Here is a 12,589-nt window from a genome sequence, read left to right on the forward strand (position 1 = left end):
TCTCTATCTATCTTTCTGATAAGGTCCTCCCGCACGCCCGTGCCCTTGGCAGCAGCTCTCCTGCCGATGCCCAGAGCCCCGCGCTCTTCGCACGCCGGCTGCATCCCCACCTGTCCCGGCATCATTGCCACAGCCGCGCCCCGTGCCCGCCCCGGAACGCGGCGCTTCCCGCAGTCTCCTCGGCGCGGATGGAGTTAACCGGGCGGGCCGCTGCTGGCGGGAGGTGGCTCGGCCGGGCGCCCGCAGCCCGCCCGGGAACAGCGAGCCGCCCTCCTCGTTTCCCAGCGGCGGATCCCGCTGCCCCGGTGAGAACCGCGTCCCGCCGTGCGCCCCGGCAGCCCGCGGTCCGCTCCCGGGTGGATGGTGGGGTGCCCGCCGTGTCTCTCACCCCCGGTCGCCGGACCGCGGCGGTGGAGAGTGGGTAGGGAACGAGGGGCGGCGGGCACAGGCGTCGGTTCTGTCGAGCGCTCGTTTCGGCCGTGCCGCGGCGTCCGGCGGACGAGGCCGCGGAGCCGAGGGAGCGCTCCGCCAGCAGCGAGGGGACCAGTAGGGTAAAATCAATTTTGCAGCTTTTCCTGATGATGGACGAACACCGAACAAGAGCTTTTCCCTGCAGAAACCATTGACTGGGGGCTTCCTTCAAAAATGACGGATGGCGGGGGGAAATGAGAGGTGGCAATTTATAGTGGATTCTGCATGGGTTTAAAGCACCAGTCTGAGGATTTAGATGCTTAGATGAGATATTAGGGAGAAATTCTTCACTGTGAGGATGGTGAGACACTGAAACAGGTTGCTCAGGGAAGTTGTGGATGCCCCATCCCTGGCAGTGTTAAAGGACAGCAGGCTAGATGGAGCTCTAAGCAATCTAGTCTAGTGAAAGGTGCTCCTGCCCATGGCAGAAGGGTTGGAACCAGGTGATCTTTAGGGTTCCTTCCAACCCAAACCATTCTAGGATGTGCATGCACCGTAAAACTGCACCCTTTCTTTATCTGAGTCCTGCTGGGAGCACAGCAGTTGAATGCCAGTTGAATGCCAGTTTTAACCTTGGCTGAAGAAGACTGCAGAAACATTTGACACGTCTGTAAAAATTTCCATTTGGTTAGACAGCATGAGAGTTTTGTGGTTTTACATTAACTGGTTGCTTGTCAGCTACTACCTGATTGATGTCAGGGTCTGCCATGGGAAAACTGCTTTATGCTTGCTCCTTCCTTTAATTCCTGCCAAGGCACCTCCGGCTGGGTGCTCTTGAGGGGGTAAGCTGGACCTTTGGACTGTCAGAACTTTGTCCTCAGCTTTTTGAAGTGTATCATCTGTGATTACTTAGGTGATCAGAACCCAGAACACTTAAAAATCTTGTGGATGCTTAATACTGTGAACAAGAACTGAATTAATATCCTTTGTTTATTTGCAGCCATTTTTCTTCTTGCTACATAAAAATCACTTTTTGGTTTCTTCTTCCTAGCTTCTTTAACACCTCTTTATGAGGACTTGTGGCACTGTAGGAAGAAATGATGTATTTTTCCTGTAATGTGTGTGGTATAATGGTGATGCCCAGTAGTAGCTGACTATACTTCATGCCACCATAAGGAAGTGTAGTTGATTATAAATGCAACTTTTATACTTCCCCTCCTTGACCATAGATGGTTGTATACATTTAGTATACCTAGTACCTGTGAATTTGGGTCTACTTAATAAAGGTTGATATTTTAAATGAAGAAAACTAATTGTCCTTATAAATTTTAATACATTTCCATTATTCAATGGGTTTTAAGAAGCAGGTCTTTTGTTTATTTTGTTAGGTTGTGCACTTTGTTAGAAAATCACATATGATGTAATTCTGTTGCGAGAATGATTTCTTCCTGTTTCCTTGTGGTGTAATCCTGGGGTTTTTAAGGATTACAGTCCTGTCTCTGTTATAATCTCTGTGCTGTCAGGCCCTTCTTAATGGAGGGCAGAGCAAAATGTTATGAGTCAATACTTCCCATAAGGGCATTCCCAGAAAGTACCAACTTCGGCACATAGCCTTAGTCACTTCTGAAAATAATAACAAATTAATCATCGTATAATTACAATTCTGTCCTTGGACCAGCATGAAAGCCTCAGTGATACATTTGTCTATTTAAATGTAAATAAGAATGCAGCAGTGAGAAGGTTTTGCATATAGGTTAAGGTAATGGATCAGAAATAAGGGTATTCAGGATAGATGATAAACTGGAGAGCTGTGGCTTTTTGAAGTCATGTTTTAGTTTCATGTGCCTTGCTTTATGCTGGAGAAAGAAGTGCTTTTAAGGTCAGTAGGAGGAGTTTAATGAGGAGGATATTATGAGTAAGATGCTTCCTGGACTTGGGTTTTAGGCGTCCCAGCTAGAGCTGAGCTTTGGAGACCTCCTGGAGCCAAAGGTGGAAGGGGAGTGAAGCTGGTATGGCACTGACTGTTGGTGTGGGAGGTATGGAAGAAAGAGGGTGAGTTAGTTAGCAATGAGACTTGCCTCTCTGTGGCTGGTGAACCTGCAGCTGTTCACCCCACAGAACAGAAGTAGTGGTGAGGTGGGGTTTGCAATAGCAAGGGATTAATTTAGGCTTGAGGTTTTGAAAGTGGTGATGCTCAGCTGTAAAAAATGTAGATGCTCCTTTTGCTCCTTTTGCTCCAGTTATAAAAATTGTAGTGTGGCTGGATTATTTGGGAAATTTAATATTCATGGTAGTTATCATCAATATAGAAGGTTTCTCTCTCTGTTAATGCTTCCAGCTTTGTAGATGGGACTATTCTGATGCACTTATATATATTTTTTTTTAAATATAATTCTAGGTATAAAATATCCATGGCTCCTGGTTCCTCAAATGAGAAGAATACTGATGATGGACAGGCTTCAAAGTAAGATTGAAAAATCAATTATTTTGTCCAAGTTTAAAGTTTATTATTATTTTGTCCAAGTTTTGTCCAACTTAAACTTCCTCCCTAAACTAATTACACATTCATTTAGTTTAAGATAAAATTTATGATAATAATGCCAAGTATCCAGTAGCAGCTCTTTTGACAATTGGATGCATTATTGCTTTACCACCCCTATAGAGAGGACTTTGCTGTCCAGCCCTTTGAACTTCTCTCAACAGTGAATATTTCAAAGCAGGGTGATGTTTTTATTTATTTTTATTTGAATCCAATGAGCTGCTGAAATGTTGACTTTGGTTGCTGCTTCGAGAGTTCAAACAAATATTTCAGTGTGTTTCTCTAATCCTTACTTTAAGCTTATTTTACTAAAACCTGCTACATGCTTCTTTTATCTTTGGATTCGTATTTTATTTACACCCTTAGAAGTTGTAGGTGCTTTACAACAGCTTTAGGGAAATAAATTTTCTGCTCCTGTGCTTTGCATGCCAAGGATTTTTATCAAGCAAACTTTGCCTCTTCTGTAAATCTATGGCATTGATCCTATGTACATATAACAATATGCTAGTTTTTATTGCTCATTTTACCCCAGAGTCCAAGACTGCAATCAGATGTGTGGATAAGCTGAACAAGTTGATAACAGCCTCTCACTGTGTTGAGGCAGATGAGTGCTGATGGTGGGCTGTGAGATGAAAAGGTGGAATATAGCTACTGATGAGGAAGCAGGCTGTGTTTTGACCAGGCATGAGGACAGTGGTGTTGGCACATACCACATGAATTTCCTTGCACTTTTAATAGAGGCCTCGCCTTTCCCCGATTTATTTCCTGAAGAGAGACTTTTATTGCCAGGGTTCTCATGAAGAAGGAAATAAATTTTTTGCTCACCTGAGATTAGATTATAAAATTATTTCAAATCATATCCTATCCTATTTGTATGTGACAACCATTCCAATGGATATCAGCACAGCCAGATATTGAATCTGCATTAGTGAGTGACCCAGTAAATAAATGTAGAGAACAGGAATAATTCAGGGGAGGCAGCCTAGAAATTCTGCTAATATGAGCTGGTGAATTCCTAGGTTGTCTGTGTCTTCATGACAGGCCATAAACCTGCTCTTTAGTTCTCCCAGAGTCAAACAGGTCTCTTGGAAGGAAGAATAAAGGCACCCAAAGCCTTTGGTTCCACCTCAGGCAGGATTTGTATGAAGGGAGGCAAATGGAGACCATGGAAGGTGGAAGGGAATTCCTACTGAAGGGGACTGGCTGCCTGGGTGGGCAGCTCTTTCAGTTGCTGAAGGTGATTGTCTGTGGTGGGCAGGGACAGATAGGGTGGGCTGGGATTACACCTCTTTCGTTGGTTGTGCAGCTGTTCCTGGATAATTAATGATGCTGGAGAGAGACCATCAGGAACAGAAGAAATTGCTATACTCAGAATATCTGGGTTGTAACTATTTGCTTTCTGAGGAACAGTTCAGTAACCTCAGCATGGGCATTATGGCCACTGTAGACTTCCTTCATCCTGCACAGGCAGATAAGGCATAGGAACTATGGGAAAGCATAGTTCTTTTCTGCCTTATCTCCTTTCTGGAGAGGCATTAAAAGGCAGACAAGATAACCTAGTGACCTAGATCATCCAAAATAGTGCTAAACATCTCTGTTTAGGCTTCAGAGTTGTTCTTGAGTTGTCCTAATGATTTTTTGAATGAAGTCCAGGTGAACTCTTTAGTTTTTCTCCTCTGACAAAGCAGTTTGAATTTGCTGAGCCGTGTTGTGCCTCCACTAAGCTTCATTAGCCTTCATTAAGCTATTAAGTCATCTTCTTGTGTCTGGAAGCTATTTACTGCTTGATTCCTTCTCTCAGAAATTACTTTGAAGTACTTGCCAGTGTTCTGCTTAAGCTTGTGCTTATTGACTAGTCTTTCCTACCTGTTTCAATTGAACTTAAAACATCAAGCACAGAAGGCAGACGTTTTATAAACCATTCAGCATGTTTAGTTAGTCCACTATTGAATTTTCCATGAACATGATCCCACAGGCCAAGTAATTCAGGTTTCCCTCCTTGCCCTGTCATTTCCTGTCTCTTCAGACAGATTAATTTTTATTTTTCTTTCAAGATGTATCATTTCTTTACAAGAAGCACTTAGGAAGAAGTGAATTATTTTTACCTCTTCCTTTCTTTTCCCTTTTCTTGATTTTTTTTTTCACTTCTGTGGTTATCTCCTTGCTTCAGATCTCCACTTTTCTCTGTCCTGTTTCAGATCCTCTGTACCATTGTTATTAGTTTCATGCCATAGTTTTTTTTTTTTTCCTCCTGTCTGTATGACAGAGTAAGATGAATGGCGAGAATCTAGTTTGTGCTTGTCCATGAAGGCCAAATCATCCCATCCTTCTCAGGTGGCTGGTGGAGTTTTAGTCAAAACAGAGGTCAAGTTTTGCTTTTCAGCTTTGCTATAGATTGCCTCTGTAATACAGTGGGCTATTGAATTTTCCCTGGTCCTGCTCCCAATTTTCTGCTCACCATAAAGACCCACTATGGTTCCCAGCTTTAATATTTTTTAAGATAAAGATTGCACTGTTGCAAATGCATCTGGACATCTGGGCTTTTCTTCAGCAATTTCGTCCTGTGTGATGAATTTAATGTGAAATGTCACATGTGATATTTTATAAGAGGTAAAACAGTTATGAAATTTAGGGTTTCTTTTACACAATGCAGAAGGAACTAAAATAAGGTAGTATAGGCATTTGCATGTGTGGCATTTCCCAGCTTTTGACTGCTTGACTTTGAAGAATTGTCATCTGTTCAATGTTTGTATATATTCTATATATATTTGTATATATTCTATGTTTCACAATGCTGCTGTCTGGTTAGAGAGAATTTTATTCATCTCTGCAACCCTCACCTGGAGAAAATGAAAGAAGACATCCTGTACCATTTTGCTCTTGGGACCGGTACCCATGATTTTCCAACATTGTTTGGGGATGTAAAGGTAAGATGCTTTGCTTTGTTCAGCAAGCCTGAGCTTTTCTGCAGAAGGTGAAAGTGTAGCTGTCTTCAGAATAAGACTAAATGTGTCAGCCTACCAGTGATTGAGGAGTACATGCAAAAGGGGGAAAATTTTGTGGGTTCTTGTCACTTTTGGTATCCAACAAAGCTGAGAGTAATTTTTTTTTGACTGTCTCTTTTCATCCAGTAAAAAGGCAAATGCTATAGAGTCTATTCAGATACATACTTCTATTTGTTGGGTCTTCATGTCAATATTTGTCTTTCATTAGTTTAAACAGGGGTGAAGGCATTTGAGTGCTGTAGACAGCTGAGTTTTTTCCCATAATTCTTCTTCTTGGCATTTTAGAATGATTATGAGAAGCACCATATCTGTGCTAACTGAAGGTGTTTGCATACTCATGTTGTTCTTTGACGTATGGAATCATGCAATTGATTTTGTTTTGTTGAACTCTGTCCACGCCAGTTTGTGTGCGTTGGGGGAAGTCCTTCCCGGATGAAAGCTTTTATCACCTACATAGCAGAGGAGCTGGGGCTCGGGAGCCCCGGGTGTGACTACCCCAACATCTGCGCGGGCACCGACCGCTACGCCATGTACAAAGTGGGGCCTGTGTTGTCAGTCAGTGTAAGTACTTCCCTCATCTGACACGGGACACGGTTCAGTTTTGATGCTGTTCAAAGCAGAATATTTGAATGCATGTTTCTTTTAAGTACTTCACAGTCCCACTCAGGTTACTCAAAATAGTGCAGTCAGCTAATTAAGGATTCCTTTTTAACCTCTTTTTGTAAGAGGGAAAATCTCCAATACCTTTGCTCTTTCTTGCATCCCTTTTTCCTCAGTGTACCACTGAGGTGTTGCAGGAATGGCCTTATAGATTTTTTGAGCAGTTACTGTTGCCTTATCCCTGTTCTGTACCCTGAAAAATGGGCAAAAAAGGTCACTTGGTGAATGTAGGGTATTGGAAAATATATCTGTATCATACATCAAATGTGCTTAAGAGTAGCATTTCATGGGACTTGTGCTGCCAACCCATGTATGCATTTTAAAGAAATTTGTAGCTTCAATTTGTAGATAGAATTACATGCTTCAATTGCAATTGCAAAACTGTAGTACCTTTTGCACCTTTTCTTGTGAGCTGTAATTATCACAATATTGTGCAAGCTAATGTGGATTTATATTTGCCGAATGTCAAGACTAAACCATGGTGTCTGTGTTTTGAAAAAAAAATAGCTTAACTATTCACTAGCACTTCAGGTTAGTGAAAAATCAGAGTGGGGTTTTTCTTGTATTTAGGAAATGCTCCATGATAAAGTGTGTTAGTCAGCTATTGGAAAGGACATTTTATAGTTTTGAGAATGTAAATGTTCTGTAATTCATGATTTTTAGAAATACTGTAATTCATCCATAGTCTGCCAAAGCTTGTGGGAGTCTATTTGTAGGCCCTTTCAGTATCTTTCTGTAGGTCCAGATCTTGGGGGTTTTGTGGGAGTGAGTTAGGTGTCATTTGGGAAAACAGGATCAGGCAGGAGATAATGTCCTGCTGCTTCTTCCGTATATATTTTGTGTTTTCTATGTGAATGTGGAATATTAATTTGTGTTTCCTTTTCAGCATGGTATGGGCATTCCTTCTATTTCAATCATGTTGCACGAGCTGATCAAACTGTTGTATCATGCCAAGTGTTCTGACATAACCATCATTCGCATTGGCACCTCTGGTGGAATAGGTATTTTCCCTCTTGATTTCTTTCTTCCTTTCTGCAAACCAAGGTATATTTGCAGGAGAGTAAAGCATCTCTCTACGTGTAAGAAATTAATGGTCAGAACAGTTTTCCACAGGAGATGCATCATTTTTCTTCTGTAATTTTGAAAGTAAAGGCAACATCTGCTTTTGCATAGAGAAAATGCACTTAAAGACCTGACAATGTTAGAAGAAGGATGTTCCTGTCCTGTATGGAAAATATAAGAAAGAAGTGAAAAAGGAAAAATTTCATTCTTTCAGAAATTATTTGTAATAATAAACTGAAGCAGCTAGGCATGGACAAAAAATTCTCTTGGATTCAGAGGCAAAATTCCCACCTTTAAGAGAAGTAGGGTTGGGTCAAGATGTATGTTTTATGTGTCTGGAAACCACTAGTTAACTGCATTGTGAAGATATAGTTATTTCCTTTTGCTGCAGGTCTGGAGCCAGGCTCAGTGGTTATAACTAGGCAGTCTGTAGATGCCACCTTCAAGCCTCAGCTGGAACAGGTTGTTCTGGGAAAGACAGTAATTCGCAGCACTAACCTGGATGAACAGCTGGCTAAGGAGCTGATGCAGTGCAGTAAAGAAATCGGTCAGTTCAATACAGTCATTGGAAACACCATGTGCACTTTGGATTTCTATGAAGGTAAGACTGGTGATAGACTAACAGGAGAGTGTTGGTAAGCAGCAAGAGATAAATATTGAATAATATTTTAACATTTGGCTTCCAGTTCACTAACAGAATGCGTTCCCCTACTCTGGCTTGTCTCACAAATCTCAATTAAACTATTTTTCATCTACTTAAAATCAAGCATTGTACTTAGCAGTTGGCTGTATGAAACTTTTAATTTTGTGGAGATTTCTCTCCAACTGTAATAGATCCTTTGAAGTACGTATAGTCTACTACACACTTTTCAGGTACCTGTCAGGTATATTTGTCACAAAATTTATGTGATTTATTGAAGCATCATAGGGGATTAGAGGAGTGGGAATTATTTGTGAATTTTTTAGGGTTGTTTTTCTATGCACTGGTTAAGTATCAAAAGTAAATATTTTATGAAAAAAGGGTTGGAACTTGTTTCAGTTTCAGCAAAGCAGTGATCAGACAACCAAAGATAATAATTTGCTGAGTTGTGTCAGTGCTGCTGTGTAGGAGACACAAACCTACAAGGCCTATTTTGGATAAACATACAGGCATTCAGGTGCGTTTCTGATCTCCCATATCTAGATGTTCATTCAGAAACACCTTTCAAACATAGTGAGAACAGAATGTAAGTGGCACCTCATCCCACTTTCTCTGTCTTTTGCTGAGTAGATGACAAATGATCTTCATCGTAGTGCTCCATCTTGGGCAGAAGCACAAACTATCAGTTCCTGTATCTCAGGCACCAAACACAGGTGCAAGCAACACTAAAAAAAGTGTCAGGGATGTTTTCAACTCATACAGCAAAAGCTGAGAACAGGATCAAGAACATTAATTTAGGAGTACATCTCCCAAACCCAAGAAGAGACTGAGTAAAATACAGTGTATTTCAACTCTACTGTACTTAACCTGCTGGTGTCTTGTCTGTAGGTGATATTCTTGAATAATTTGAGTAAAAATTTTCTCAAAATTTACAATAATGTTAGCTAGTTAGCTTAAGAGACTCTGCATCTCTTACCTTGGAAAGTCTCTAAGTAATAAAATGTTCATCCTTTAAGGTAGAAACAGGACAGCCTGGTGTTTTTTTTTGGACAGTGATTAAACTGTCAAAAATGCAGCTCTTTCATGCAACTTAAAGTTTCTTGTGGAATTTTGGTACTTGTTGAATGTGTGGGAATGTATGACATACATTTTCCTGTTTATGAATTTGAGAATTGAAGCTGAAGAAGACTAAGTTACCATGATTTACCAATTACCATTAAGTTACCATGATTATAAAGAATACAAATAACATGTATACACTCTAGCAATAGCTAAGAATCACTTTGTCCTATTTGTCTTGTGCACAAAAATAAAGAATAGTAGTAAAAGCTGAGCACTGTATGGAGAAGACTGTAATAACTGTGTTTTCAAAATTGAATTTGATCTGTGACTTCATCACTCTGAAATGTTCTATAAAATTACTTTCTAGGACAGGGGAGGTTGGATGGTGCAATCTGCTTATATGATGAAGAAGAAAAACTACAGTATTTGAAGAATGCTTATGAGTCTGGTGTCAGAAACATCGAGATGGAGTCTTCTGTATTTGCTGCAATGTGTAATCTCAGTGGTGTCAAAGGTAAACTAACTTAGTCACTTTATCCAGGCTATAGGAAATGTTCTATTGCAGGGGGTTTGTGGCTAAAAACTGCAAAGCAATGTTAGCATACCTTCTGCACATATACATATATATATAAAAGACATTTCTGCTTATAATTTTGTTGCTATGATTTTTTAATTTGTGTCAGTTGTGTCACAATTTATCATAATTCCTCATGCAGTTTTTACACAGTTTACTTCTGTCATTTGCTATTCCAGCCCATGGCAACCATGTAAATCATTAAAGTACCTAATTATCCTATGGCATTCATTTGTTTTCTCCAGTTAGCTTTTGAAGTTCATAGAAAGCAACTGCTTAGTTTAAGCAATCAGGTGATTCTCAGATCACATCATATAGTATGTAACTATATTCAGTTTCTATACTTTCATATCAAATGGAACATATAATTATTTTCTGTAGACTTAAGACTATGATTCTTAAACAGTTGAGGATTTTTAGTAGCATCATTAATAAACCATTCAAAATCATAAAATGAGTTAAAGTTTTTTTTTAATGCATGCTAAATAAGAAAGGGAAATTAAAATAATGTAATACAGTGTATTTCTTCTTATCGTATTAACTGTCTTTTCTCACTTTCCTTAGCAAGGAATATGCCAGTTTAAAACAGTGATGTTTCTCAAGCTCCTTTAAGCTCAAGGAGGTCAAAATGATGAAATATAAGCACAAAGGCCAATGGTTATATCAAACACATTCAGTTCTTACTGGCCTGAAAGGGATTAAAAACCCAACCAGTACTATCCCTTAGCAATTCAGAAGGCCTTTTGCTATCTGTGCTTTGTAGGTCTGTAATATGTATTTACTGCTTGTGCTCAGCAAATTGCCACTGGCAGAAACCCCAGACAGAGCAGAGTTATAGGGTTGAGTGACAGACCTGAGCTTGAGTGAAAGGAAGGGTTTTGCCTTTGGGGCTCTGATTACTGAAAGACAGCATATGAACCTGAGATGATCCTTGGGGTTCTCATGTGCTTGCAGTGTTGCCTGTCCATGAATGTGGAGGCAGCTTATCTGCTGCTTCCTGAGAGCTGCAGAGTGTCTGCAGCTGCCTGAGAGCTCTGGCTTTATTAGTGTAGCAAGCAGTTCCCTTAAACTATTTCTACAGCATGCTAATCCCCTAGCATCTCATGGTACTGCACACTCTCTTTTGGGGTTTGTTTTCTCTTGTATTTCTGTTCTTTTAGTGGTTTGTTCAAATGTTTATGCTTTTGGACTGTAAAATGCAAGAGTGTAATTCCTAACTAATGATGTCTTTTAATTTCTAGCTGCTGTAGTGTGTGTCACTCTTCTGAATCGACTTGAAGGGGATCAAATCAGCAGCCCACATGATGTCCTTGTGGAGTACCAGCAGAGGCCGCAGAAGTTAGTGGGATATTTCATTAAGAAAAGTCTTGGGAAAGTATGAAATATCCATCTCGTGTTTTAGAGAAGGAGAAGGCCTTTGTACAGATCCAGTCACAGTCACGACTTCTGTGCATTACAGGTCTTTTGCCTCACAAAAACTTACAGCATTCCGTGTGTCAGTGGAAGTTAATAATTTATGTCATTGTTCTTTGGTAACTGAATGAGCTGAAGGACTTCACTTAAGTTTTGCTTAGTTATGCATTGCTGAATAGAAAACTCACTTTTCTGTGAATTGGAAAGTGGATCTGTTGTGAAGGACAAGCCTGTGATAATACATGAAAAATCTTTATTTATGTCTGCTGTCAAAGAAAAACTAGAAAAAAAAAAAAACTTTATGGCCAAGTGCGTGCATACCAGCAAACTAACCTAAAAATTCAAATAATTTTCTTGTTGTTATAAAAAAATATATAAGTTATAATTGTCTTTGTTGCTTCACTTGTAAAGAAGACTTGAAGTGAATGAAGTTTAGTTTCTTTTGCAGACTTTGACAAATAAACAATACTATTTTCATATATTAAAATTTCATGAAATTGTAAAGTGTGGGACTGAATTTTCTAAGCATTAAGGAATTGACACTGAGCTGTTGAATAGCTGTACTGCCTAGATACTGATCCAGCAATATTTTAGGAAAAGAATTGAATTAATACCCAGGAAATATTTATGAATTAAGTGATTTTGCATTGAAGTACTAACAGTCTTTTGCTGAAGCAAGACTCCTGCTTATGAAGAGGAACTGGAGGCATTCGGGAGATGCAGAGCACATTCACAGGCCTATATTATGGTAGCCCTGATTTTTTTTTTTTTTGCTTTTACTTTGTTTCTTTTTTTAAAAAAATTGGTATTCATCTCCATTCTCAGGATGTAACACTCACTGTTGCAATGGTTCCCAGTTCTTCTGAAAAACTGGAATATACCTCTTAGTGGTACATACCATCAAAATCCCTTCTGCAATTGCTGTTTTTTCCACTAACATTGGCCTAAGTGTTTTTTTTTTTTTTTTTTTTTTTTTTTTTAATCATACTCCTTGCTGCTTTGGTGCTGTGGTTTGAAAGTAAATACATGGTCAGTTAAAGAAAATGTGTTTATCTCTTTTTTTTTATTTTGTATTTTCCTTCTTTCTACTGCAGTGGGGGAGGGTTCAATCCTAGCAGGGGTCACAGGTCAAAAAGTCTGAATAAGCTCTCAGAACAGCTGTGGCTGACCCAGCAAAATGAGATTTCCTTTGTGAGGATTGCAGTCTGCAATGCTGTTAACAA

The 12,589-nt window shown here is 39.7% G+C and overlaps 1 protein-coding gene across 3 annotated transcripts; it reads left to right on the top strand.

Annotated features, from left to right (window-relative positions):
- Positions 1 to 254: 254 nt before the first annotated feature.
- Positions 255 to 11,870, top strand: UPP1 (uridine phosphorylase 1). Of its 3 annotated transcripts, none has more exons than XM_053945290.1 (8): positions 255 to 305; positions 2,810 to 2,875; positions 5,760 to 5,877; positions 6,358 to 6,516; positions 7,502 to 7,616; positions 8,069 to 8,278; positions 9,747 to 9,893; positions 11,195 to 11,870. In XM_053945290.1, exons 2-8 carry the CDS (start codon positions 2,823 to 2,825, stop codon positions 11,332 to 11,334), a joined length of 942 nt encoding a protein of 313 aa, XP_053801265.1. In that variant the 5' UTR covers positions 255 to 305; positions 2,810 to 2,822; the 3' UTR covers positions 11,335 to 11,870. The 3 variants fall into 3 exon arrangements, with proteins under 3 accessions (XP_053801265.1, XP_053801284.1, XP_053801274.1); XM_053945309.1 differs by lacking the exon at positions 255 to 305 and adding an exon at positions 380 to 421; XM_053945299.1 differs by lacking the exon at positions 255 to 305 and adding an exon at positions 436 to 551.
- The last annotated feature ends 719 nt before the right edge of the window (positions 11,871 to 12,589 follow it).

The sequence above is a fragment of the Vidua chalybeata genome, chromosome 1 (genome assembly GCF_026979565.1).
Source record: "Vidua chalybeata isolate OUT-0048 chromosome 1, bVidCha1 merged haplotype, whole genome shotgun sequence".
Classification (NCBI taxonomy): domain Eukaryota; kingdom Metazoa; phylum Chordata; class Aves; order Passeriformes; family Viduidae; genus Vidua; species Vidua chalybeata.

Bases quoted from the DNA above. Each gene is read 5' to 3' on its own strand.
- UPP1 (XM_053945290.1), top strand. From the start codon at position 2,823: ATGGCTCCTGGTTCCTCAAATGAGAAGAATACTGATGATGGACAGGCT. The intron at 8,279-9,746 runs GTAAGACTGGTG...ATTACTTTCTAG, and splicing joins CACTTTGGATTTCTATGAAG to GACAGGGGAGGTTGGATGGT. The intron at 9,894-11,194 runs GTAAACTAACTT...TTTAATTTCTAG, and splicing joins TAATCTCAGTGGTGTCAAAG to CTGCTGTAGTGTGTGTCACT.